General features: G+C 45.8%; 2 protein-coding genes across 2 annotated transcripts; both read right to left on the bottom strand.

Annotated features, from left to right (window-relative positions):
• Nucleotides 1–2164: 2164 nt before the first annotated feature.
• LOC144144232 (uncharacterized) lies at nt 2165–3348 on the bottom strand. Its single transcript, XM_077675596.1, has 2 exons — nt 2890–3348; nt 2165–2345 (listed from the first exon to the last, which is right to left on the bottom strand). Exons 1-2 carry the CDS (start codon nt 3235–3237, stop codon nt 2337–2339), a joined length of 357 nt encoding a protein of 118 aa, XP_077531722.1. The 5' UTR covers nt 3238–3348; the 3' UTR covers nt 2165–2336.
• Nucleotides 3349–12773: 9425 nt separating this feature from the next.
• Nucleotides 12774–14040, bottom strand: LOC144144231 (uncharacterized). The gene is made up of 2 exons (XM_077675595.1): nt 13582–14040; nt 12774–12925 (listed from the first exon to the last, which is right to left on the bottom strand). The coding sequence occupies exons 1-2, from the start codon at nt 13924–13926 to the stop codon at nt 12917–12919; spliced, it is 354 nt and encodes a 117-aa protein (XP_077531721.1). The 5' UTR covers nt 13927–14040; the 3' UTR covers nt 12774–12916.
• Between the last annotated feature and the right edge of the window lie 10358 nt (nt 14041–24398).

Below are 24398 nucleotides of genomic sequence, written 5' to 3'. Positions count from 1 at the left end.
TTGTAGGTTATTTATTTGGTTTATTCAGCCCCGATGCTTTTCAAAAACGAAACTGAGAGCATGATTGCTGACAATAGTGAGGGAAGCAGCTTGTGACGCAGTGTATTAAAGCTGTAGTCCGCGTGTTTTAGAGACAATTAGGTCACGGAGTGCTTTGAATTACATTTATTTATTTTATTCCATGTGCTCTACCACTTAGGAGCAGTTTATTTCAAGAAAACGGCCTATAGATGCTTCTCCGATTGCTGTTGCCGCTGACTACTTTTGTGACGTCATAATCCGTATCTCCCAAATGCGTACGAAGCGTCGCCTCATGTTTTCACGTTTCCAGATTTTTCTGCCTTATTAAGCATCAGTTAGTTGCAAAAATGGTGTATTTAGATTCTCGGCAACGTTATCCATCGCTACAGGCAACTTGTTTCCACCCTTTAGTGTCCCATTACGGAAACCACAAATCAGGCGTGGGAACCCCATTATGGACGTTAAGGTGGCTGTGAACAATGCCCCCCCCCCCTCCCAACATGTATTCCTGGTAAAGATTATGTTTGCAGCTTATCTTTGTAGGCCGGGCAGGACTAGTGTCACAAAATAGAGCATTTCTTTCGCAAGACGTCGCGCGCATGTGTCGGGCTAGGCAGGACCGGGAATTGGAGGCCAGAGAAGCCGAGCGTAGTGTCACGAGATAAGGTATCAGAGTACCGCAACTGAGACACGCAAGTCAGCAACGGTGGTCATTTTGGCGCTTATCAGTGTTGCGACATCGCGCATCTACGGCCTCGCCGTACACTTCTACCGGCTCGTTTGTTAACAACACTACCGAAGATGCAACGAAACGGCATCTTTGGGCACACTTCTGCTGCTGAAATGCTGTTACAGGCGCTATCTTTGACGCGCATTCGGAACGACGTCAGTCGTGCGCAGCCGCAGAGCAGGAAGAACAACTTGTTCACCGACTATAACGCATGAACCAAAAAATGGCGACGCACTCGAACCGTGGCAGGGTGAACAAATGGGACGCAATGCGAACTGATTAATCATGATGGGGGAGGCACGCAACAATTGGAGGAATGAGTGCCAATACTCTGTACCCTTATCAAGCGACACTAGCCGAGAGCAACCGACAAGCCACCCGAGAAACAAACATTTCATACCATCCTCCATCACCGCTTTCAGTGGCTTACAACGGCTTCGCTGGACATCCACTTTCGCACGGCGGGATAGCGACCAATTATGAGGGCTAAGGTGATAGATGCCGCATTGGGTTGAAGATACGCCACACTGAAAATGTTCCACGGTTCACCTGGTCCATAAAACCGGGCAATGCACATGTGTTTCCTTGCGCAGGCAGCTGCAGTTGTAGCGCACACAACGCCCACAGAGCGAAACTACATATACGGCCACCGGCTCCCACGCGTGTTTTCGTCTCACCGGATGCGGCCCCTGGGATGCACGCTGTGAGGCGGACTCTTGAAACCGAAATTTCTCTTCAAGTTGATAAAAAGTAACTATGGGGTTAACACATTACAAATCTTTCAATTTTCATCTGGTTACGCGACGAGGTAGAGACACAATCTGCTATAGCACCACTAATGCGGTGGGAGAGTAGGCGCCATCCAAGCCCCAACGAAGAATCACCATTTGTATAACGCTGCGTTCCTTTCAATAAATAATTTGTTTAGCTTATCAAAAGTGCATATGCTTGTGTTTTTTCTTTACGTCATCATCACGGACAGCAGTAATGGTCAGCTGTATGGGCGCTATCGGTGTCGACGAGCGCTATCAATATCCGAGTGCGTGCATGAATGCGCCGACTGTGCGGGCGTTAATACTACTCAAATGCCCCGCTCGGGCCGTGATATGAACTAGTCATGGTGGGAGGTTGACGATCAAGCAGCACTCTTAAAAACAACTGCATTCACCCACATGGCAGGGCCCGACGAAGGCGTACACTCTGCAAATGTGTTCATATCCCAGCAGGCGGGAAAACCCTTAAGACGGCTGTTTGCAATTGTTGCGACTATCCCCTGCAGGTGGTAGCCCAGTTCGAAGTACTACTTCGAATGAAGACTTGCTCACGTAAAGGAGACTAGCGTTGAGGGTGGCGTTCAGCAGCGCAATCTATAGGCAAAATTCCTCAGGATGGGAAGGAAGGCAGAGGCGGGAGTAAAAGCGAAGGAATCGTCCTTTATTGAACTTTAAAACCAGTGATGAGTCGACGCTGCATGATGTAATGAAGCACGGTTAAAAAAAATGGTGCCGCGGACTCCGGTCTTCCTTCTTGAGAGCCGCGAAAGCTGTTCCGCTTGGAACAGGGGCGGCTGGAGCGGCGCGGACGCCTAGGGGGGCTGCATGAAGAACATAAGACTAAGGCGAGCATAAAAACAGCGAAACGCACAAAGGAAGATCGGAAAGCATGAACTAGCTAAAGTAAGGGTATCTCGAAAACTTGAAATGGTTGGGATCGTTTGCCCGAAAGAGTTGCACGCCTGTAGCGAAGTCTCAGCGACGGAACCACAGCGGGGAACCGGAGAACAAACGAGAATGTCGCTCGGACAAGCAGCCCCGTGCGAACGAATGGCGGCATGTGAAACAACTAAGCCGGTTAGTGAGGGCTTAGAGACTGCAGGCACTATACTCTACGTAACACAGGTAAAAGAAAAGAAATACACCACACCGGTGGAGACGTCAGGTGTCACCTCAATTAAAGCCTCAGACGAGAACGGCATTCAGCCCTGCTTCGAGGAGTAATGCTTCCACGAAATCTGCCACGCTAACTCGTAGAACAAAACTTGTTAGTGGGCTATACCGGGGCTATACCGGGGGGCTATACGCCGGAAACAACAAGAGGCAAGCCTTCCAAAAAAAAAAAAGCCAAGCAAGGGGACTTACCGATGTAGGGGTGCTCCCGAGGCCCGAGGGCTTCCGCTCGATTTGGACGCGGACAGTCCGAGGAACGTTTCCTGGCCCTGGAGTAAAGGAATCCTCGTCGTCGCTTTCGCTGGCTTGAGCCGCGGCCGCGGCCACGAGGGGTGCTGCCCCAATGATCACAACTTCCTCCACCACGGTGTCGGGAGAGGAGTCTGACATTGCACCTTCCACCTTCTCCTTGGCTTTGGCCTGTCGTTTGGCCTGACGCATCTTTGCTTGGAACCTCACCATGAGGTTTGGGCGGAGTTTATCTTCCGCCTTTTCCGGCTTTTTACGGCAGCGACAAGGGCAGCTCAACAGCTGACCCATAGCGACGCTTCAGGTTACACTTGCAGCGACTGTCCGGCTAATCCGGGAGCCTAGAATACTGACGGCTGGCTGGCGGAACGCCCGAACGTGAGAATGCTGGATGGTTTAATCGACACCTATTTAAACGGCCTCCTTCAATGACGTCACCCCGCCACGCCTCAATATTATCAAGGCTATAAGGCATGACACGACATGTGTGACAGCGGAACTCGTTTTTTTTTCGCTCGTGTATTGGCTGCGCAATGCTTGCGTTCCATGATTCGTTAGAGCTAGTTTTTTTCACTCAGTGATAGTGTTTGATGGCACTCTTTGCTAAGTTTGCATACGTAATCACGTCAGTAATTTTTTTTTTTTTGATAGATCGGGAAGTTCGCACTTTGAAAGGCTTCGATAGAAACGCATCTGCGCATACGTCTTTTAATTCGAGATTGCTTTTGGCGAAAAGTTTGGGCGGATCTAGGAGGCAAAATTCAACTTGGTCTATTCGATAGACGTTGATGTTGAGAGTAAAACGCTGCTTTCACGAAAAAGGAAGAAACTTCGGAAAAACAGGTGAATGAAGTCTACAAAGCGGCAGAAGTGAAGTGTGGCAAATGCTAAAACAGATTTATCTGTGTAGTGACTGCATGTAAGCCTTCAAGGGGAACAATAAAACGGAGCTCAAAGCACCACTCGAATCACGAAGTCAAATTCCTGGGCTGCGCCTTTGAGTGGCGGCCGCCGACCGCACAAACAAGCTACTGTGATGTAATAACAACTCAGTAACAAAATAAATTCTGAGTGTCTACATCTTGTGTTTCTCTTCTGTTATTATCTAGCTTAACCGTGTTCACGACCGGCTTTATAGATAGCGACATGCCCATAGCAGCCGGCGGCAAAGGGATCCAGCGTGCCTAAAGCCATGGCCTCCGCGATCAGCTGCCGGCGGCGCGCCACAGCGCGCCGCCGGCAGTTTATCGCGGAGGCCGTGCTAAAGCTTGTGTAGGGACAACGCGCTCCGTAAGGGGGTGCTACTCTTTGCATAAAATGTAGCGTTGGCACCATTCTATATCGATTATACGGTTGGGCACCTGTAATACCCGCCAACACAAAAAATTTACGGTTCAGACTAGACCCATTTCTTAGCTGTAGAAACTTCAGCGTTCACAAGTACGCCAGACTGGTAACATACCTTACTGCTCGACTAGGATTATATTCGAGCATATGCGTTGATTTAAACATCCCGCAACTTTATCGACTTTTGATTTACGTCGAAAAGCCGTTTTTACGTAAATATCGTCTATCACGCGCAAAATCCAACAGAAGGCTTGAGTTTGTATAAAGCAGTTCCAATAGGGCCATTCCGTTCTTTGAAGCGCCAACATTCTTCCGAAAAAACAATGTTTTTTTTTTATCGGAGGGAGCACCAAATGATGGCAACCTCTTCAAAGGCTGCGGCGTTTTCACAATAACTGCAGCTGCTGCTGCAAGGGCTTCCTCGGAGTAGCTTATAAGCCCAAGAATTGGCAAAGCTGGCATGACCATCATCCCCGGAGAATGCTTGTGACGAGAAGCGTAGATATCTTCAACAATATATCTTTTCAGTCATTTCCCCCGAACGGATGCGGTGGGAGCCTGGTGAAAAGAAATTGCCTTTACCGGGCGCCTGCCGGTCATGCTCAGCTGTACGCAACGAGTACCATTCCGCACGGTGTTTTCACTGGAAGTATAATGCAATAAGATTGCGCAGGATTCTTAACTATATTTTCACGCGATAGCTCTTTATTAGGCTCATTTTTCGGTTCTACCGTGGCGCTTAGCCGTCCGCTATCAGCCGTGCACATCAGGTGTCCACGAAAGTACGTCATTGCTGCCACCCGGAAGCTGCGACTGAGGCACCAGGATTCTAGGGCTTCGCTGAACCTGTAACGGGGCGCTACGGCAACAGAAGTTTGGAAAGGAGGACAATGATACACCCTCGGATATGAAAGAAACGACACGCGTTTTCACCCGGTTCCGCGCCTGCTCGGTGAAGTTTGCTCTATGCCCAGTCGGGTCTAGCATGCTCGGCAGCCACGATCTTCAGCCATGCCCGCAACTTACGCCATCATACCAAAGCGTGTTTGCACCAGAAAATCAAAAAATAAATTTCCCGTAATTCATGCACCTAGGCTACTCGTGGGCTACGCGGCATGTCGTATAGTGGAAGTCTCCGGAAGAATTCTGACCACATTAGGATCTTCAACGCGCGCCGAAATCTCGACACACTGGCATTTAGGTGCGAAGCACCTTAGGACCGCACAATGTCCGCCCGCGTCCGTGCGCATAGAATTTACAATCGCAAAACTCACACAGGCACCGGCACGATTCGAGCCTGTGTCTGATAGACCAGACAGAGTTAGTGTCACTCGTCTAACCCATTGGGCTACGACCGTGAGTTAGGTAGTAGCCGATAGTCAAACTGCTTACTCCCTCGCCTGTAACGGTGCGGAGTATCTTAGGACCTCCCAATGTCCGTCCGCGTCCATCCGTGCGCACACCACAATCAAGCGAAAATCAAGCGAAATCCCATTTGAGCCATCAGTTGCAGTTTCGTGTGGGAACCAACCAAGGTGAAACTCACGGCTCAAATCGCATGTCACTCGGGGCGCAACTTGGATGTCATTTCGAGATCCCGTACACCGCACCCTCACCATCATCCACGGAGTGGAGACGCTGCCATTTTTTTGCTGCCTGCTTCCATCAGAAAAACGGCCGCAGGTTTGAGGAATTTAACCAGCGTCTTTGGGCTCATCAGCCCACTGAGCCACCGCGCAGTGTTTTTCACCGGGACTTATACCGGCACCAACAGTGGGTGACCTACACAAAACAAGGCACAAAAAGATTAACGCCAGTCTCTCAGAAATCAAGAAAGGCATAGATTGTAAGCCGAAAATGGCTAAAAGAACGCCCACTATATAACGCCTAATCACATAGGGTTTCATAATAGTTCTCGATATTCCCACGGTTATGCATCCGCTGCAGGCTCGGTCTGGTAAACGACAGATGGCGCCACACGGCCCCATGAACAATCTCCCTAAAAATAGGTACGAATACCCTCCCAGGTAACAGCCGGATAAGAATGTTCAGCGGCGTTCTAGACAAGAGGGTAGTTCCAATTCAGAATCGCCAAAAACAGATACTCTTAAATCAATAATTACCCAAAAGCAAAACGTTCAACCAAGAGAAGAGCAAGAAAAAGAGAAACTAAACGGTAAGGTCTATGCAACCACTGATAATAACCAGAATATTGCAGAGCCTGCCATACCAGAAATTTACCTTCACCAAAGAAAGTGAAAGAAAGAGACACCGTCATTAGGGCAGCATATAAGGCAGTTCTCAACCTCACAATTTTGACCTTGAGATGAACTAACAAAGGGTGAACCACCAGGGTAAAACGATGAACACGCACAGACGGATCTCGAAGAAGGGGACGTCCATTTACTCGATCTAGGGATGAAATAACCACATTCGGAGCAAAGAATGAACTGGGGAAGCACAGGACAACAGCGGGTGAAGGTCAAGGGGAGAGCCCTTCACGTTGCAGTCCTCCTAAATAGGATGTTGGTGAAAATGACGATGAATAGGTCCTCAACTTGAGTCTTCCTTGCGCATTTCAAGAAATCGAAGAAACCCCTCTCCTAGCACCAAGAAAGCGGATTTAAAAACAAAATCGGGAGGGGCCATCATACTGCCTTCGAAAAGAAACAGGAGCCACCAACCGTGCGCCCCCAAACAGAAAAAATTACATCATCTTCCCGTATGGGGAACCCTGAGTAGTATGCGAAGCAGCCATGGGGTTGACTGAAGTTCCCATTGGTTTTCAGTTAGTCGTTTCTGTTTTCGTTCAGCTTCGCGTGCCTTCGTTGTATCAGTAGCTTCTTGACGTAGTTTGAATGAGTGAAGGACATTAGGAGCGTTCGTAGCACACGCTCCCGTCTCGGTTTGTAGCGCAGTGGGAAGAGTGCCACGTACCTCCCGTTGCGGCCAGAGGGCCGTGGGATCGAAACCGGGCGCCGCCTAACTATTTCTTTTTATAGTGGACTGCCCTGACGTCAGTCCAAATTCTGAAGTGGCTGAAGAGACGCGCATGCGCAGTAAAGTGCGGACGGCGGACAAGGGAGGGAAGGACACAGCCCCGAGCAAGACAGGCACCCCCCACCATCTTTGAAAGGAAGCCATTGCACGCCATGATAGACACGACACCAATCCAGCGACCCCGACATTAAACGCGAGGTAGGCCAATGGGAACTGACAGGTTGACAAGTAAACTCTCCTCGTCGGCCGAACATATGAATAGACTACTACACAAGAAGGGGCGCTATGGCAGGCTCAAGTTCATTCGGGGAAAGTTTCAGTACCATGAGACTAGAGTATACACCGACTCAGGGATGTGCGATAGCACGAGGCCCCAGTTGTCTTAGTTGACTACTCTGGCAATTTCTGTAAGTACATGACCCTCCAACATACACGAACAGGAACACAGCAGTGGAAGTGGGAGCCATCGTGTTAGCTATCCGAATAGCGGAAATATCAAATAGAAGCGTAACATCATTAAAGACTCACAAAGGACATTAAACTTTGAAGGCAGAATATCAAGCGCTTTGGCGAGATATCCCCATCCATAAAGCAGGAAGTTAACGTCACCTGGAAAGCCGTATCCAATGGTCTGGCAGCGAGCGACACACTATGCATGAGGCACACGAACTCACATACCGTGCTCCTTGGGACCACGACAACCGTACTGTTTTCTTCTAAAAACGTTAAGAACGAATCTTCCTCCTATGCCTAGGAAAACAATAATTTCCATTGCTACAACGAGGTCTTAACGCCGAAGAACCCCAAACTATGTGGACGAAAAACGTCAGCTATTATTTTAAAATTCATTTGTGTAACGGAGTTCGGTGGAAACATCAGACATTAACTTGGAACTGTGCTAAAATAGAGGAAACATCTACCCACTTGCACGCAACACAGCCATGTCCAAGGGTAAGGCAAGGGGGGAGCAACTGAAACATTATATATTCCACTTCTTCGAGATATGGGAGTCAGTTTTCATCAGCTAGTTACCTGAAGATCAGCGCGAGCTGATTGAGACTGCAAAGGAAGAAGCTCCCTGCCATCTCTTTACACTATTTTCTGTAAACCACAACTATTTATTCCTGAACAAAGATATTTTCTCTATCTTTTTCTCTTTGTTTGAAAAAAGCAAAGTGTTTGAGCCCGGGCTATACATCACAGAATAAACATTTTGGTGCACTGACATTTACTCTCCTCGCTGGAACTGACCAACACTTCGCATTTGCACCCTTTGACGATCACATTTTAAGCCACAGAAGCGCAGAGAGCCTTTGTCTCTCCTGGGACACGGAAATTAGAAATTTGGTTGCTAGTCTTTCTTTTTTCGTTATCTTTTCGCAATCTGAACCATAGATCGGAAATGCAGGAGCTGCGTACGAACACACTCAGTAGGAGTCGAAGTATCGATATCGCGCCTTACATCTTAGGATACACACTTAGATGTCTGTGAACTTTTTTTTTCCGGAAAACATTTCATTCGGATAGGTTTGCCACCGAGCCTTCTGCCGATGTCGACTATCACCGAGTACACTGTCTCGCCATCACTATCCATTCGATCCAGTATTGCACATTCTACCATCTATATCCACTATTCACTATACAGTCTACTGCGGCACTGTTTCCACACAAGCTGAAGCCATCCAGGACGTCCACTCGTTTTTTGGCGCTTCTTGGGTACTCCGCTATTAAACGCGAGGTAGCCCAATGGTAACTAACAGCTCGCCCAGTGTTTCTTCTTGTTTTCTTTGTTCTTTTTACTGGTTAACTGTGTGGAAGAGTGCGCGCCAGTTGCTTCTTTGCGTTTATTTTTTTTAATCGGCGCTCAGGAACAAAACGCACTGAATATTTCTTTGTGTTTTTATTCTGACGTACGCGCGCTAGCAAATGCGTGGAACACCATGGAACACTTTAACAAAGGGTTAGCTGCTGTGAACGCTTCTTGCGGACTTTAGCCGGGTGGGTGCGCGTTCTGTGGACGCCAGCCGCCTGCGTTATCCCGCAAACCTAGCCAAGTAATCATTTCGTTGTGCGAAAACTCTTATTTAAGCACGCCGTCGAGCCTACAGAATGTGTGCACCTGCCTCAGCCGAAATAAAAGACGAAATACCAACCACGACAGGCCGAGGAAGCGCATACAACAGAGGGATGAGGAGAACACGCAGTGCAAGCCGGTGCGAAGGTGTTGCAAAGGACTATAAAAGCCAAACAAGTAATAATCGATTCGGCAGGCGGATCGCTGAGCATAGGCACGCCGCTGTTTATAAAAGTCGTCACGAACGTGCGTACTTTGCGTTCAAATCAATCGGCCTCACTGTATGGGACAAAAACCGTCTGTTGAACCAAACTTGTATCTTGATTTTATGGCAACTTCGAAGCTGCCCTCCCCAATGTGCACGTCTGACTAAATGCGGGTTAACTGAAAACTTGAACTGCGTTTCGCGAAGACGACATAGACGCTTGCATAGGCAGACTGACGTAAGTCTGTGAATTTAACGAAATGGCTGCAGGTTGGTGTTGCACGGCTTTAACAGACAGCGGTTTGTCTTGTGTATAATCGACATCTTATTTCTTGCAGTACTCGAGGCTCGGATTGATTGCATGCGGATTTTGCGTATTCGTGCATGCAACAAAGCCTTAGTAAATAAAGAGCAACGAACATACATAAAAAATAGATAAATCAGCACATAGAATCAAGAATAGCAACACGTTGATTGGAAAAGTGATATTTATTTATGGCACATAAGCAGAGGCAAAAGAAAAAAAAACAAATTTAAAGAGGCGTGCGGCTACGAAAACGCGTCTACATTCCAAGCCGCGTAGTTGGGCAAGCATTTCTACTTGGGGCTATTTTCGATTGCTGTGCGCCTGAATAAAATAACATGAAATAATATGAAATGCCCAGGAATCCGGCTGTGTGCAGGCAATTTTCCAGTCCTCTCGATTTATCTGAAAAAGTCCGCACAAAAACAGCAATCACGGCGCAAGGCTGTTATGAAAAGCGGCGGAAACTTGAAAACTCAGAGCATGTTGCGGGGCTCTATACGTATAGGTAATGTCACTAGGTAAGGTATCGGAGGACCACCACTCAGGCACGCAAGTAAGAAGTGGCGGCCATTTTGGTGTTTATCAGTGTTTTAAAATTGCAGCTTTACGCCCTCGCCGCTAACTTCGACCGGATCATTTCTTAACAATGCTGCCTAACATGCACAAAAACGGCATCTTCGGTCACACTTCTGCTGCTGAAATATTGCTATACGCGTTCTTTGAGCCGCTTTCAGAACGAAGGCAGTTACGCGCAGCAGCAGAGCAGGGAGGTAAAGCTGAGTCCTCCCCAATTGACCGGCTGAAAACGCATGAACCACAAGATGGACCGTCACAGTGTGAACAAACGTTACGTGATGCGAACTGACAAATGATCATGGCGGCGGCACAGAATAATTTGAGAAAAGAGTGCCGATACTCTGTAAACTAGTGACTCTAGGAATAGGTATGCGGTTGTGATAATCCACCCCTCTGCTGCAAAATAAACATTTTGTGCGACACAAGATATAAGCATGGCATCGCCTGTACCGAAAGGGTGCATATGCTTAACACCTTCGATGCAAAGGTAGTACAACTGGCGACAAGAAACAAAAAGCAGAAGAGAAAGCTTAGTAAATGTGACACCAATAAACGGGCGAATAAGTCGTTGATGGCGTCAAGTATAAGCGATAAACACATGGAACAATTTTCTCAAGAGATGCGACGAGCGACGCAACAGTGGCCTGCAGTTGCTGCGCCCCCCCTTCCGTCGATCGCCGAGGTAACCCCAGGGGAGCGACGGCACGAGCGGTCATGTGAGGAACAGAGAAACGTGATGTTATATACATAGCCATAGTCATAGTTAGGGATGCCTTTATTGTCATGAAGAATGTGCCATCCTCGTAGTTCGCATGGCTACGCAGAAAGCTGATTATTTCAGCTTTTCATCTATTTCAAGCATCTCCTTCACAGGATGCTCGAGTGGAGGAAGGATTCAAAGTAGCAGTGGCTGATATCGTATTTTTAAGGCCGACAGCGTTTGTTCGACCGCCTGCAGGCGAAATTGTGGTCTGTGTCTACGTCAATCAATCCAACGCGCATGGCAAGCTATTATTTATTTCTGTTCTTTTTCGTCAACCCCACGACGGCACTGATCTCTGCTCGCGCTTTTTGTAGCGATAGCTACACTACACTACCTCAGGCAGTCTTCGCGGGGGTTACCAGTTTTGACCTTGAGAGCTAGATGTCAAACCACACCCTTTCCGTAAGCGCCCGGCACGGAGCAGCGGACCGATGGCGGGGAGAGATAGGCGGCAGAGGAGAGATAGGTTTATTCTTGGAAGAAACCTGCGCGAACTTAAACAAAGACAAAGGAAGCGGAACACAAGGACAGCCGCTGGTCTAACAATAATGTTTAATATCAAGAAGGGTGAATATAAACACTAAACACAAAACAACAAAAACACTGCAGATGGGTGAAACAAGTTTACAATACCCACGGTGATAAGTCAGCTACACAGACACCGGCGGCAGTCAAGGCCCACGCAGATATGCAATCTCTTTGGGATAAAGACACACGCTTGCTTGGCTGACGCACTTCTCATTTTTCTGCTATGTGGAACGTTCCATAATTTCAGGAGGCCTAAATAAAATGTCTGTTGCAGGAAAATTAGGTTTACATGCTCTGCGCGTTGTACGATACGAATAAAGATGGGATGATTGAGCACTTTAATCACAATTGATGCTCTTTCAAACGCACGTTGATACAACTTGTTTTCAACTTCCTTCGTCTTTGCTTAAGTTCGCGCTGGTTTCACCGAAGAATATGCATTTCCAACCATCCCAGCTTGTTCGTAGTTAAAAACTCGTGGTCATCGACGCAAGGTTTATTAAAAGCGCAAAAAAGACGTTTCGGCTGCCGTACGGAAGCCTCGTTCACTGAGCAAATAAGCCTGAAACACGAAGCTTTTAAGTGTCTCGTTTGTATAATGAGGGACTCGAGATATCAGCGGAACAGCCACTTCTCTTTGACAATAACTGATGCGGCTTCCCAGTCTATTTTGTGTGTCGTGGCTTTCACGTGTTCCGCTAGCGTGTTCGAAGCTATCTTCTTGTTTCTGACATGGTTTTTGTGCTCGCGCAAGCGTCTTTTGAAATTGTCACTCCCACCAATGCAGCAGTAATCGCAGTCTGCGCATGGAAATGTGTATACTACCCCAGGGAACTTCTCTTTGTTGATCCTGTCTGTGACGGCCACCAGCTCGTGCCTCAACCAAAACCCGAGCAAAGTCTAATCATTGACAATATCACCGCGAATGACGAGTTTCTGACCTGAAGGAGGCCAGTGTCGAGGGTCGCATTCACCACAGAAATCTAGGTAACATTCTGAGATTAGAAGCAAAGGCAGAGCCTGGAGTAAAAGCGAAGGAATCGTCTTTTATTCATGTTTAAAACCATAGGAGACTCCAAACAGCAGAGTATAAAAACACTGATAAAAGACGTAGTGCCGCGGACGCTGGTCTTCCTTCTTGAGCGGCACGGCGGGTGTTCCGCAAGGCACTTAGGCAGGCTGCAGAAAGAACACGGGACAACGTTGAGAAGATACACAACAAATCGCACAAAGGAAAGTAGTCAAGCGGGGACTAGCTAAAGTGAAGGTAGCTCGAATCGAAATCGTTGGGAACGTTTGCTCAAGAGGGTTGCACGCCTGTAGGGAAGGGTCAGTGGTGGAACCGCGGCTGGGAACCGAAGAAAACGAAGGGAAGTTCGCACGGGGAAGCCGCACTGTGTGGACGAGGCAGTTAAGTAGTGGGGCACAGATGCTACGAGCGGAAGGCTACTCGACACGGGTAAAAGAGCGAACAAATTATATAAGCAGATTGTATGAGCACTCAGTCCCTCCGAGGAAGAAAAGGACTGATTGAAGGAAGCTCGTTCACCCTACAGCTGAGAGCAGACATTTATAGCACCCTTCATTACCTTCCCTGGCGCTTTGATGAAGACCGTAAGTAGCCCCGCAATGAAAGCCTCACACGAGAATTGCGTTGAGCTCCGCCTCGAGCAATAATGATTCCCATGGAAAAATACACTTCCACGACGCGTCTGCGGCACAAACGAATCTCGTTCAGGAAGTCTGCACCCCACGCATAGAACCGGGGGGTTATATGCTCGAACCAACCAACGGCGAGCCTTCCAGAAGAAAGAGCGCAAACAAGGGCGACTCACCTTGGTTGGAGTACTCATCACGCTCGAGGGCACCCGCTCGATTTGGACACGGAAAGTCCGAGGAGCGGTTCCGGGCCCACAGCTGGAATCCTCGTCCCCGCTGTCCTCGGCTGCAGAACCTGGCGCCTTCGGGGCTGCCGCACCACCAACCGCATCGGAGAAGGTGTCGGGGGACGAAGTGGAGGGGTCCGACACAGTGCCACCTTCGATCTTCGCTATGGCCCTTGCCCTTCGTCTGGCCTGTCGCAGCTGAGCTTCCAGCCTGATTATGAAGTTTGGACGCAAATCGGCGCCCTCGTCACGCTCGTTAGTACCGCAGCAATGGCAGCCCAGTCGTTGACCCATAGCGAAGCTTCTTCCAAGGCTAGCAGCGACAGTCCGGCAGGTCCAGGAGCGTTGAGCACTGCGGCTTACTGGCCGTACGTCGAAATGTGCGAATGCGGGATAGTCTACTTGAAGTCAATTTAAATCCCCTTCTTAAATAACGTCATTAGGCCACGCCTCAAAGTTATCGAAGCTACAAGGCAGGACAGAACATATCTGATAGCGTAAAAATCGCTGTTCTTTTTTATAGCACGTGTATTGGATGTGCAATACTTGCGCTATAATGATGTATCCGTGCTCGATTTATTTGTGAAGGTGAATTGGGCGATTCCTTTACTTGCTTGTTTGCGTACGTAATCAGGCATCGTATTTCTTTTTTTGTTCGAATGAATATGGAACTTCACGCTTGTCAAGGCTTCGGTATAGACGCATCTGCGCACGCCTGTTTTCATTTTTGAAGTCTTTCGGCTAAAAGTTTCATGGAACGGTGAAGACAAACTTACTTGATTTTATTTGAAAGATCTTGCCTTTGGTGGTAATACTTTGATTTTGCTACAAAAGAATAAAGCATTGAAAAACCACTAACGGAACACTACAAAACAGCGGCAGTGACGTATTATGGCAAATACTAGCAACCGATTAATCAATGGGTGTACTGTATGTTATCCTTGTAATTGTACTGCAACAAAACAGAACTCGGAGCAACAGTCCAATACCAAAGTTGGATTCGTAGGCCATGGTTCTGGTTAGCTCCCACCCACAGCACAAACAACCTGCTATTACGGCGTAAAAAATGGCAACAAAATGAATAGACAGTGTCCATTCCTGTGCTTTCCTTTTGTCATTATTTCTATTAACTTTTTGTGGTTTGCGTTCAAATCGGCCTCAGTGTTGTGGAACAAAATCGTCTACTGCAACGACGAGACTCAGTTTGGTTCTTCCAGTAATACTGAAAAGTGCAATACACAATAGACTAGACAATATACAACGTACATTGTCTTAGAGTCCTATTTAAGCTGTCCATAATGGTGCACGACCGGTGATCTGAAATTCGAATTGAATTTTGCGATGACGACATAAACGTCTGTGTCGGCGGGTACGCCCACGGCTCAAAATTAAAGAAAAGCGCACTGTTGTCTTTCAGCTACTATATGTGTTAAACACAAAACAATTTGGTCCATCTATACTTTATTTTTTGCAGTATTTAATACTCGAAGAGAAGACCGGACTATTTTTTGGGTGTATTTGTGCATGCGGCGATGAAACTGATGATCTTTGTCACGACTCCTTTTTACAAATCTGAGCACCAATGTAATCTTGGTGTCTCACATTTTTAAAAACCAGTGAAAAACACGAAGGCGCAAATCAAAGAAACGACAACACGGTCACTGGAATAACAACTGAACATATAATTCAATAATGATACATCCTACGGTCAACCGATCACCACGCATGCGCAAAGTCTTTAGCACAAAAAGACTCACGCCATATTCATTGCAACCACCCTAATCAGCTTTGTAGGAATGCAATCTCTCTATCACTCAAGGCAATGGGTGGTACAGTCGGGATCAATTTGAAGGTTATCGCGAGAGCACCGACAGACCGCGACGACAGCGCCTTTGCGTAACACTTCTTAGCATTAGCCACAACGAGATTATGCTAGGTTTGCTTCTGCTGTGGCTGTTCAATGCAGTGCGTGCACTACCGTCAGAAACGATAAATGCCGCGTACGCTCGGTTCGGTTTTATTTTTTCTTCATTCTTTTCTACCATCACCGATATAACACACTGATACGCAGCTTTCTCAGGGTAACTATGTCGGCATGCCGCGACATTCTAGTATAAAAAAAAACTTGTAATTTGCTTCCGCAATTCCGCAATGTCGAGGTATCTTCGTTGTTATAAAATAGCCGAGGAACGAAACGCGGATACGTCAGCCAAAAAGGAATGAAGAAAAAAAACTTCGCCAGTCGGCCTTTGCAGAAGGGGGTGAGCGAATTCTATGCAACAGCCAAAGGGTGAGAGGGGGCAGCATAATCTCACCTGCGCGAATAAAAAAAAAGGGCCACGGAACGGCGCTGTCGTCTTGCTTGGTCGGTGCTCCCTCGATAACCTTCAAATTGATTCTGACTGTACATTCCAGGTGTACCCTTCATTGCACTGGGTGATGGAGAGATTGCGTTCCTACAAGGCTGATTAGGGTAGTTGCAATGAATATGGCGTGTGTCTTTTAAAGCGATAGCGTTATTAAGGCAATTTTTCGATTTTTCCGTGCCTGACCTGCTAGCCGTCTGCTATCTGCCGTGCCCATCATGCATGCACGGAAATACGTCACCGCTAGAACCCAGAAGCAGCGACTGAGGCAGCGAGATGCGAGCATAAATCTGGAATGAGACGCAACAGCGACTGAAGTGGGGAAAGGAGGACAATAATACTACTGCGGAGATACAAGAAAGGACACACATTTCCATCAGATTCCGCGCCTGCACAGTTACGTTCGTTCTACGTCCTGTCGGTGGTCGCATGCTCGGCAGATACAATCGTCAGTCGTGTCTGAAACTGGCGCCACCACAATAAAAGCACCTCTCCACAGGTTGATAAAAATTAAAATTTTCGGTAACTTACGCGCCCAAGCCACACCCGGTCTATGAGGCGCGCAGTAGTGAAGTGCTCCAGATTAATTTTTCCAACCTGGAGATCTTTAACCTGCACTGAAACCTCGGAATACTGGCGTTTTTATTTTCTGCTGCCATTAGAAGAACTTCTCCCGCGGCCGCTATCTGAATCCGCGTACTTGGGCTCAGTAGCGCAATGCCTTACCTATTGAGCCACCATAACTGATGCTGGCCCCAGCATTGGATCACCAAACTAAAACTGCAGGCAAAGGATTAACGCCCGTCACACAGAAATGAAGAAAAACGTGCAATTTGAGCAGGAACCAACTGAAATGAAATCAAATGTTTAGCGTCTGATACATGAATTTTCAAACTGTTTTCGATATTCCCGCGGTTCTGTTTCCGGCGCAAGCTGTGTTTGAAAAAAGACGCAATGCACCACGGGGCAAAGTGAAAAGTCCCCCTGAAAAAAAAACGTACGGATATTCTCACAGACAGCAGTCATGTAAGAATGCTCGGCGTGCCCTATAGAGTCAAGCGGCAGAGCCGGCTTCACAATCACCAAAAAACAAAGAGAAAATCTTTAACGACTTGCCCACATTACGGAACGCTATCCACGAGAAGAGCAAGAATGAGGAGATGAAACGATAACACTCATGAGGCCCTTGATCACAAGGCAGATATTACTGAGCCCACCGTAGCATTGTAACTTACAGCAGCCAAGAAGATCAAGTGAACACAATCATCCCGACAGCATATAAGGCAGCCCTTCACCTCGCTATTTTTAGCGTGAGACAAATTGACAGCCGGTGCACCAGCAGTGTAACGGAAAGGACAAGCAGAGACGGGTCTAAAAGAAGAAGGCCTTTAGCTCTATGAAGGGTGGAAGTAAGAAAATTCGGGGGCAAAGAATAAATTTGGACAGCGCTGCACAGGAGCGGGTGAAGACCATCGTCCTGCCGTAGACCTGAATGGTCTGTTGGTGATGTTGGCGTTGAAGAGGTCCCCAAATTTTGTTTTTAAACATATTTGCAGAAACCAGACAAACTGCTTGCCTGACGCCAAGGGCGTGGTTCGGGAAACGAAGTCGGGCCGGGTCATCATAAGCAAGACAGGACCCTCCCCTCCACCCACGGGGAATTGTCGAGTGACTCCACCACGGTCATGTCACCGATCCAGCGGCTCAGCTAAAAAAACTCAACCAAAATATGGATTCATACCTATGCAAGAAAAGACAATGTGGCATGATCAAGCTATTTCGAAAAAAGTGAAATATCAAGAGAACAAAGCATACACTGAATGTGGGATTTGTGATAGTAGAAGGCAGAAATTGTCGTAGGTGGCTATTCTGACAATATTTGCGGCTGCATGACCCTCCTACTTACAGGAACCAAGAAGCGGACGTTGGAACTATCCTCTTGACAATCCCAATAGCTGAAGTAGCGAACAAAAGTGTAACATCAATACAGACTCTCAGAGGGTATTAGAATGTTCGCTGGAGGCAGAATAGCTAAGAAGGTTTGTGAATATACTCCAGTCCATAATGAATAAAGTTAAGGACGTCATTGGGAACCTCAAGCACAAAGGTTTGAAGCGATCGAGGCACCGACCAAATGTTCCGCGAACGCGCACACCGCGCTGGTTTCAACCACAACTACAGCACTCCCCTCCCCGAAAAAGGTTAACGTCTCGTAATCCTACGCCTACAAACACTCTCTCCATGCTGAAGGGGGGTCTCTGTGTCAGGGAATTGCGAGCTCTGTGGTGGATAACCCAAATCAAGTATCTACCAATACATGTGGGCGAAGATGTTCGGTGGGAACATCATAGATTAACTTAAAACTCCTCTAAACTCGGAGAAACATTTACCCTCTTCTGCGTGACCTAGGCATGTACAGGGGTACGCTCATGGACGAACAACTCAATCAGACATTCTACTTCCATCAAAACATTGAAGGCAGTTTGAAGCAGCTCGTTACTCAAAATCAGAGAGAGCTGATCAGAAGGGCAAGGGAAGGACCTGCTGCATACATGGCCTAGTTCTACATTTGAGATCTCTCAAATCTGTTCACCCCTTTTTCAAAACCCCGCCAGTATTTCTTCCGCAACAAAGATCTCCACTTTGTCTCTCTCTCTCTCTCTCTCTCTCTCTCTCTTCGCAAAAAGGCAAAAACGTTTATTTTGGCACACAAATTAAAAAATGAACACTTTTAAACACTTACACTGCTACCTTGTCCCTCACGCTAACCAAAACCTTGCAGCCGCATGCTTTCACGCTCACATCTTAAGCCACACAAGAATGAAGGGTCTTATTGAACAAAGCGATTAAACACCCTCCTGCTATTGCTTTGGTTTGTTAGTTCGCTTAGTTACTTAGTGTTTGCTTAGTTGCTTAGTTAGTTATTGCTTAGTTAGTGCTTTGAAGCGTAAACGCGTGAGCGCGTTCTACTACCCGCTGGCGTGTCTCTCGTCGTACCAAAGCAGTCACGAACGCGACATTCACCCGTCAGAGTCGTTGCCTTTCAGCGGCGATTAATGCAAGTTTTCTTAAAAGGGCCCATCACACTCAAAGGAGTAACCAGTGGAGGGTGCCTCAATTCGTGTGTGTCCCCCGTACACGAAAGAGCGGGCATCGAGGCGCCACCTGGCGGCGCTCATTAGCGTCATAATGCGCAACTTTTCTCCGCCTGCCCAAGGCAGCAGCACCATCTGAAGGAATCATATAGAAAGTTATAAGCGCGTTCGTAGAGCTGTTTACGTCTGAGTTCATTGCCAGTTAGCAGAGCGCCTTGTAGCTCCCGTTGCGGCGAGAGCCTTTATTTCATATCATTTCATTTCATTTCACTTTATTTTCAATTCCAACATGATAGTTAAAAAAACTGTTTGGACCCACAGCCAAAGGCTAGTATGGGGTCCAATGCTGCAATAAAAGGTATTGTAACAGGATACAAAATACAAGATGCGAAACATTGCAAATACAGAAACGTACTCAAACTTGGGTAAGATAACAGAGACGTGCAATTTTTATACACAAACAAAAGAAAGGCAATGAGTAATAACAACTACGCAGTTAACGTTCGCTGCACGTAGTGATACTTGTAGACAAGTGTTGAACAATTTTCTTACTATTAGGGGATTGACGGAGACTCATTAAGGATTGCAAGGAAATGTTTCGTTATTTTAAGGGGAACGTTAACAGCTGATTTTATATCCTGGGGCAATCTATTCCAGATTTTGGTACCGATGAACTGTAGTCGTCGTTCTCCATATACATTATTGGTAGGAGGAAGGTTGAAATTACCAGCAGCAAAATTCCTGGTAGGGCGGGATGAGGAGCAAAAAATGGATGAATGAACAGGGAGCTTATACATATCAAATGGCAATGGCTGTTTTTTTGTTTACGCAAACTGTCCATTGGTAAAATTTGTAGTTTACTAAACAGAGGTGCGCTGGGATGATCATGGCTTAGGTGCGTTATTATTCTTAATGAGCGCTTCTGTAATTTTTGTAAAGGTTCAAGGCATGTAGTGTAAGTCCAGCCCCATGAATATATGCAGTAGGATAAGTGACAGTGGGCGAGAGAAAAGTACGAAATCCGCAATATTGCAACGTCAAAATAATTTCTCGCTTGCAGCAATGCATTACAGCCCGAAGATAACCTTGAGCACACTGAGTTTATATTGGCTCGCCAGTGGAAATGGTTGCGATAACTACACCTAAGTATTTAAATGAATTGGCGCTTTCGAGTGTTCAATTATGTATTTTTATTTGAATGCTGTTGAGATTTATGGGCTTATGTCGGGAATGAATATCATGTACTTTGTTTTTTTCGCGTTGACGGTAAGTTTATTTGCCTTGAACCAATTTGACATATTTGATAGTTCGGTATTTATTTTTGTTTCGATTTCTTGCATATTTTCCCCCGTAACAATTAAAGCTGCATCACCCGCGTACAATAGTAGCTCTGAAGAATTAATAACCAGTGGTAGGTCATTTAAATATAACATAAAGAACAGAGGGCCCAGGACAGATCCCTGCGGGACCCCTGTGCGTATCGGTTTTTGCGAAGAAGTGATGCCACATAAAGTAAAAACCTGACTACGATGAGTTAAGTGGCTGGAGAAGAATTCAAAGCTCTCATTTCTAAAGCCATAGTTATTTAATTTGTTCTAAAGGATGCTGCGGTCGATAGTGTCGAATGCTTTCTGAAGGTTAAGAAATACAATAGAAACTAGTTTATGGCTATTGAAAGCTGAGTTGACATTTTGTGTCAATGTTTGAACTGCAGTGGAAGTAGAATATCCCGGACGGAAACCATGCTGTTGCGAACAAGTATATATATGTGATATTTTTCCAGAAATTTGTTGATTCGAGAAGAAAGTAGCTTTTCAGAGATGCTGTTGATTATACTGAGAACTGATATCGGGCGGTAACACGAAGGGTCAGAGCGATCACCGTATTTGAATACGGGTAACACTTTGGTGATTTTTAGAGGATCAGGTTAGGACGAGTTGGCTAGGGAATGATTGAAAATGTGGCACAACATTGGGCCTAATACATCTATGTTATCCTTGATCAGGCGGACCGTGGTTCCATCCAGCCCTGGGGATGTGTTATTACACATTTTTTCACGGTAGATAACAGCTCGCCTACCTCTATGTCATGGGCTTGAGTTCGTGGGCTCGAGCCCGCGTGCCGTAACGTCTTTTTCTGGCGACGTAATTTCGGTGACGGATATGGCATCAATGAGATCTGGGTGCACCCCGGCATAGGACACTTTAGTGTTAAAATTAGTTCTGCGCGGTGCACCTCTTCTAGTCCCGTGTCACCACGTTAAGGCGTGACCCGGCACACCCCATTCTTCAAATTTGCTTTTCTAACTCATAGTTTTGGAATTTCGTTAAGCGGACACATAGCCGCTGAAAGCTCTTGATTCCTGGCCAATCCCCAAAGTGTGTACGAGCTACGGCGAAAAAAACAACAACGATTGCAACGGTTGTTCTACGCTGTCAGCGTGCACGCCTAGCACAGTTGTTAAAACGCTGGGCTGTTACTGTGCAGAGCTGTATCCAAATCCCATTTGATTTAAGGTGTTTCTCTTATTTAGTCTTTATAGGGGTGGATATTTTTCTGAACAAACAAAAACCACAACAGAATTTTATCGCAGCTTACTAGAACAAAATAGTGGCAATTGCCAAAGATGTTTTAGCACTACGCATATACTAAAAGGGTAGTACGTTGGGTTAAGTATGTTTAGATGTAGCCTTGCACCAAGAAAACCCAACCATCATCATCAAGTTTAGATTTACGGCAGCGCTGTGTTCGTTCGTATTGTCTTTCTTATGCTTCTTTGTGCAGCTGATTTTTAGTTTCGTTATATTGTTGTAGTGCAGTTTTTATAGCTTTATTTTAATGTCATACTTTCCTGTGAATGCAAAATGCATAACATTTTTCAGTTTTCGTTGTGCCATACAGCGGACACTCATTTGTGCACCTGAATTCTGCAGGAGTGGCCACATTTGTTGGGAACTTTTCTAAGGTCTTACTTGTTTAATTAATACACTTACTGTGTCACAATACAAGCATGATTTGTTTCACTCCGGAAAAGTAACAACCCACTCACGACTAACCTGAATGATGTAAACTCTTTGTTCAGCACAAGCCTAATTATAAATCAGTTTCTACTAGGGAGACTGGCAGTTATACAATATTACCCCGTCAAGCATAATGTGCCTTTTTTGAAATGCATCAAAATGTCTACTGGTATACAAGAAAATTTTGCTTTCTAAGCACCGCAACGGCAAGCTGATCTGAATGGCATTATTAAGTACTTTAATTGAATACCCTTAAGAAACAAACATGTTACTGGTCATCCACAAAAAGACGACAGGCCACGAATGCCGCTGCCAAGGTTTTTGGCCGTGTTTTGGGCCGCTGAAGCCGAAGCAATGCATGCGCGTTGGGCAAAGCCTCATGCTCACGTGGACGCAGGATCAGTTGTAGACGCATTTAGAAATATCACTCAGTGCGCCCTTCCCTGATTTAACCGTTTCAAATTAACAAATTTATTTGCGTTTAATTGAATTTGAAGCTTAGTTTAAATTGTTCTATTATTTTAGATTTCGCAATGTGTTGACGACGCCACGAAGTGCAAAACATATTTTCAAGAAATGCCAGTTACACAACCCTTCGATTTATCGTCCATGCGGGGGATTCAAAAGTGCATTTTATTTTGAACCATAATTGCTGCTTTTATAAGACCAAAGGTCTTATAAAAGCAGCAAAGTTCTTTTAGTATTCGAGGTTTCAAGATTTCCGGTTTACGGATGATATTATTTCGCGCAATCGATAACAACTTCGCAGTAATTATGATTACATGCGGCATGCATGCATACAAAGTAATGATAACGCCACGACAAACTAGGGCAAAGTATTTTTTGTTTTTTTTGCCTAGAAGTATTTCCGAAAGAGGCATTTTCAGTCCACGACAAAATCTAGCAAATTAATTTTATTTTTTACCTAGAAGTATTTTCAAAAGAAGTATTTCCAATTAGAGAAGTATTTCAAAGTATTATCAGAAATGTTTGCAGCAATTAAGCGTGCCGAGGCGTAAATTCATTCAATATGCCATGCGTTGATTCTTTTTTATGACCTCCAGCCCTTTATGTCTTCATGTTATTTGGTATTTAGTTCTTTCCATCAATAAACAGTACAACCCGATGACAATGAATTGCGACTTTCATTCGACGCCGCCACAAGACCCCACAAAAAGATCAACTAGAATTGTGAAAACTACCCCTTACAAGTAAGGGCTTTGTTTCCGGGAGTTAGATATTTTACGATACTAGAACCAAAAACGTCATCATAATCTGTACGATACAGCTGCGAAGAACCACTGTTCATTATTGCTTTGCAAACCAGCAGCAAAACATTTCTTTCAGAAAATAGACCAAAAAGCAATACCTCCATCTCTTCCAGACACGTAAAGGAAATACCACCATTGCAAGGACAATAATTGATTCGGTGAAAATGTTCTCGCCGTGAAATAATTACAGAGTGCAGACTGCCCTTTTCGCCTCAAATTAATACGACTCGCAGTACACACTTGTTTGTTTCTGGGGTGTTGGCCGCCGCTCATTCGTTGAGAGTCTAAATGCTATTAGCCTACACATGTTCTCGGTGCTCTTTCTGGAAAGTTTTAAAATAAAAGCGGAACTTTTCGCAATTTGCAACACCTTTCTGCTGCGTGGAAATAAATGTGCCAAACCTTTGCCTCACCAAAGGGTCTAAAAGATTTTTATATCAATGAATGAGCCAAACAATAAGTAATACTACGTCATACAATTCAAAAGAACTATTTATAATTCTCACGTAGCTCATGCTGAAATTTTATGCCTAGTTTTTATATAATTGTCCGTGCTGTATTGCAGTAATATTTAGTATACAATCCTGGTTGTCACACAATCGAATGAAAAACCACACGAATGGGCAGACGCAGCTCGGTATTTCACCGGTGTGGCAGAATTCATTTGTAAGTACGTTGGGAAAAAACCTAAACCCAATTTTCAGAAAATATTTTCTTACCTTCATGACCTTTCTTCCTTCTAATACCATCAACTTATTGTTCTCCTTCGTTGCTAAATTGACAAGCATCATTCAAACTTTGAATAAATGCTGGAACAATCCCATTAAAATTAAGTGAGGTTTCACTGAGACAGAACAATTTCAGAAACTACAAACCACGCTAATGTGACCATCCGGCACGCAGTTTGTGGTAACATAAAAAAGAGCAATGATGAATCAAATGTCTTTTACTTTAGCTGTCGTTGTTTCTTGCTCGAACTACAATGTCGGCGGCATTTTATTTTCAGTGTCAATG

Source organism: Haemaphysalis longicornis, unplaced genomic scaffold, assembly GCF_048455015.1.
Source record: "Haemaphysalis longicornis isolate Haplotype H1 unplaced genomic scaffold, Haemaphysalis longicornis Haplotype H1 scaffold_67, whole genome shotgun sequence".
NCBI classification, from domain to species: domain Eukaryota; kingdom Metazoa; phylum Arthropoda; class Arachnida; order Ixodida; family Ixodidae; genus Haemaphysalis; species Haemaphysalis longicornis.
This window is presented reverse-complemented; position numbering and strand designations above follow the sequence as displayed.

Bases quoted from the DNA above. Each gene is read 5' to 3' on its own strand.
- LOC144144232 (XM_077675596.1), bottom strand. From the start codon at position 3,237: ATGGGTCAGCTGTTGAGCTGCCCTTGTCGCTGCCGTAAAAAGCCGGAA.
- LOC144144231 (XM_077675595.1), bottom strand. From the start codon at position 13,926: ATGGGTCAACGACTGGGCTGCCATTGCTGCGGTACTAACGAGCGTGAC.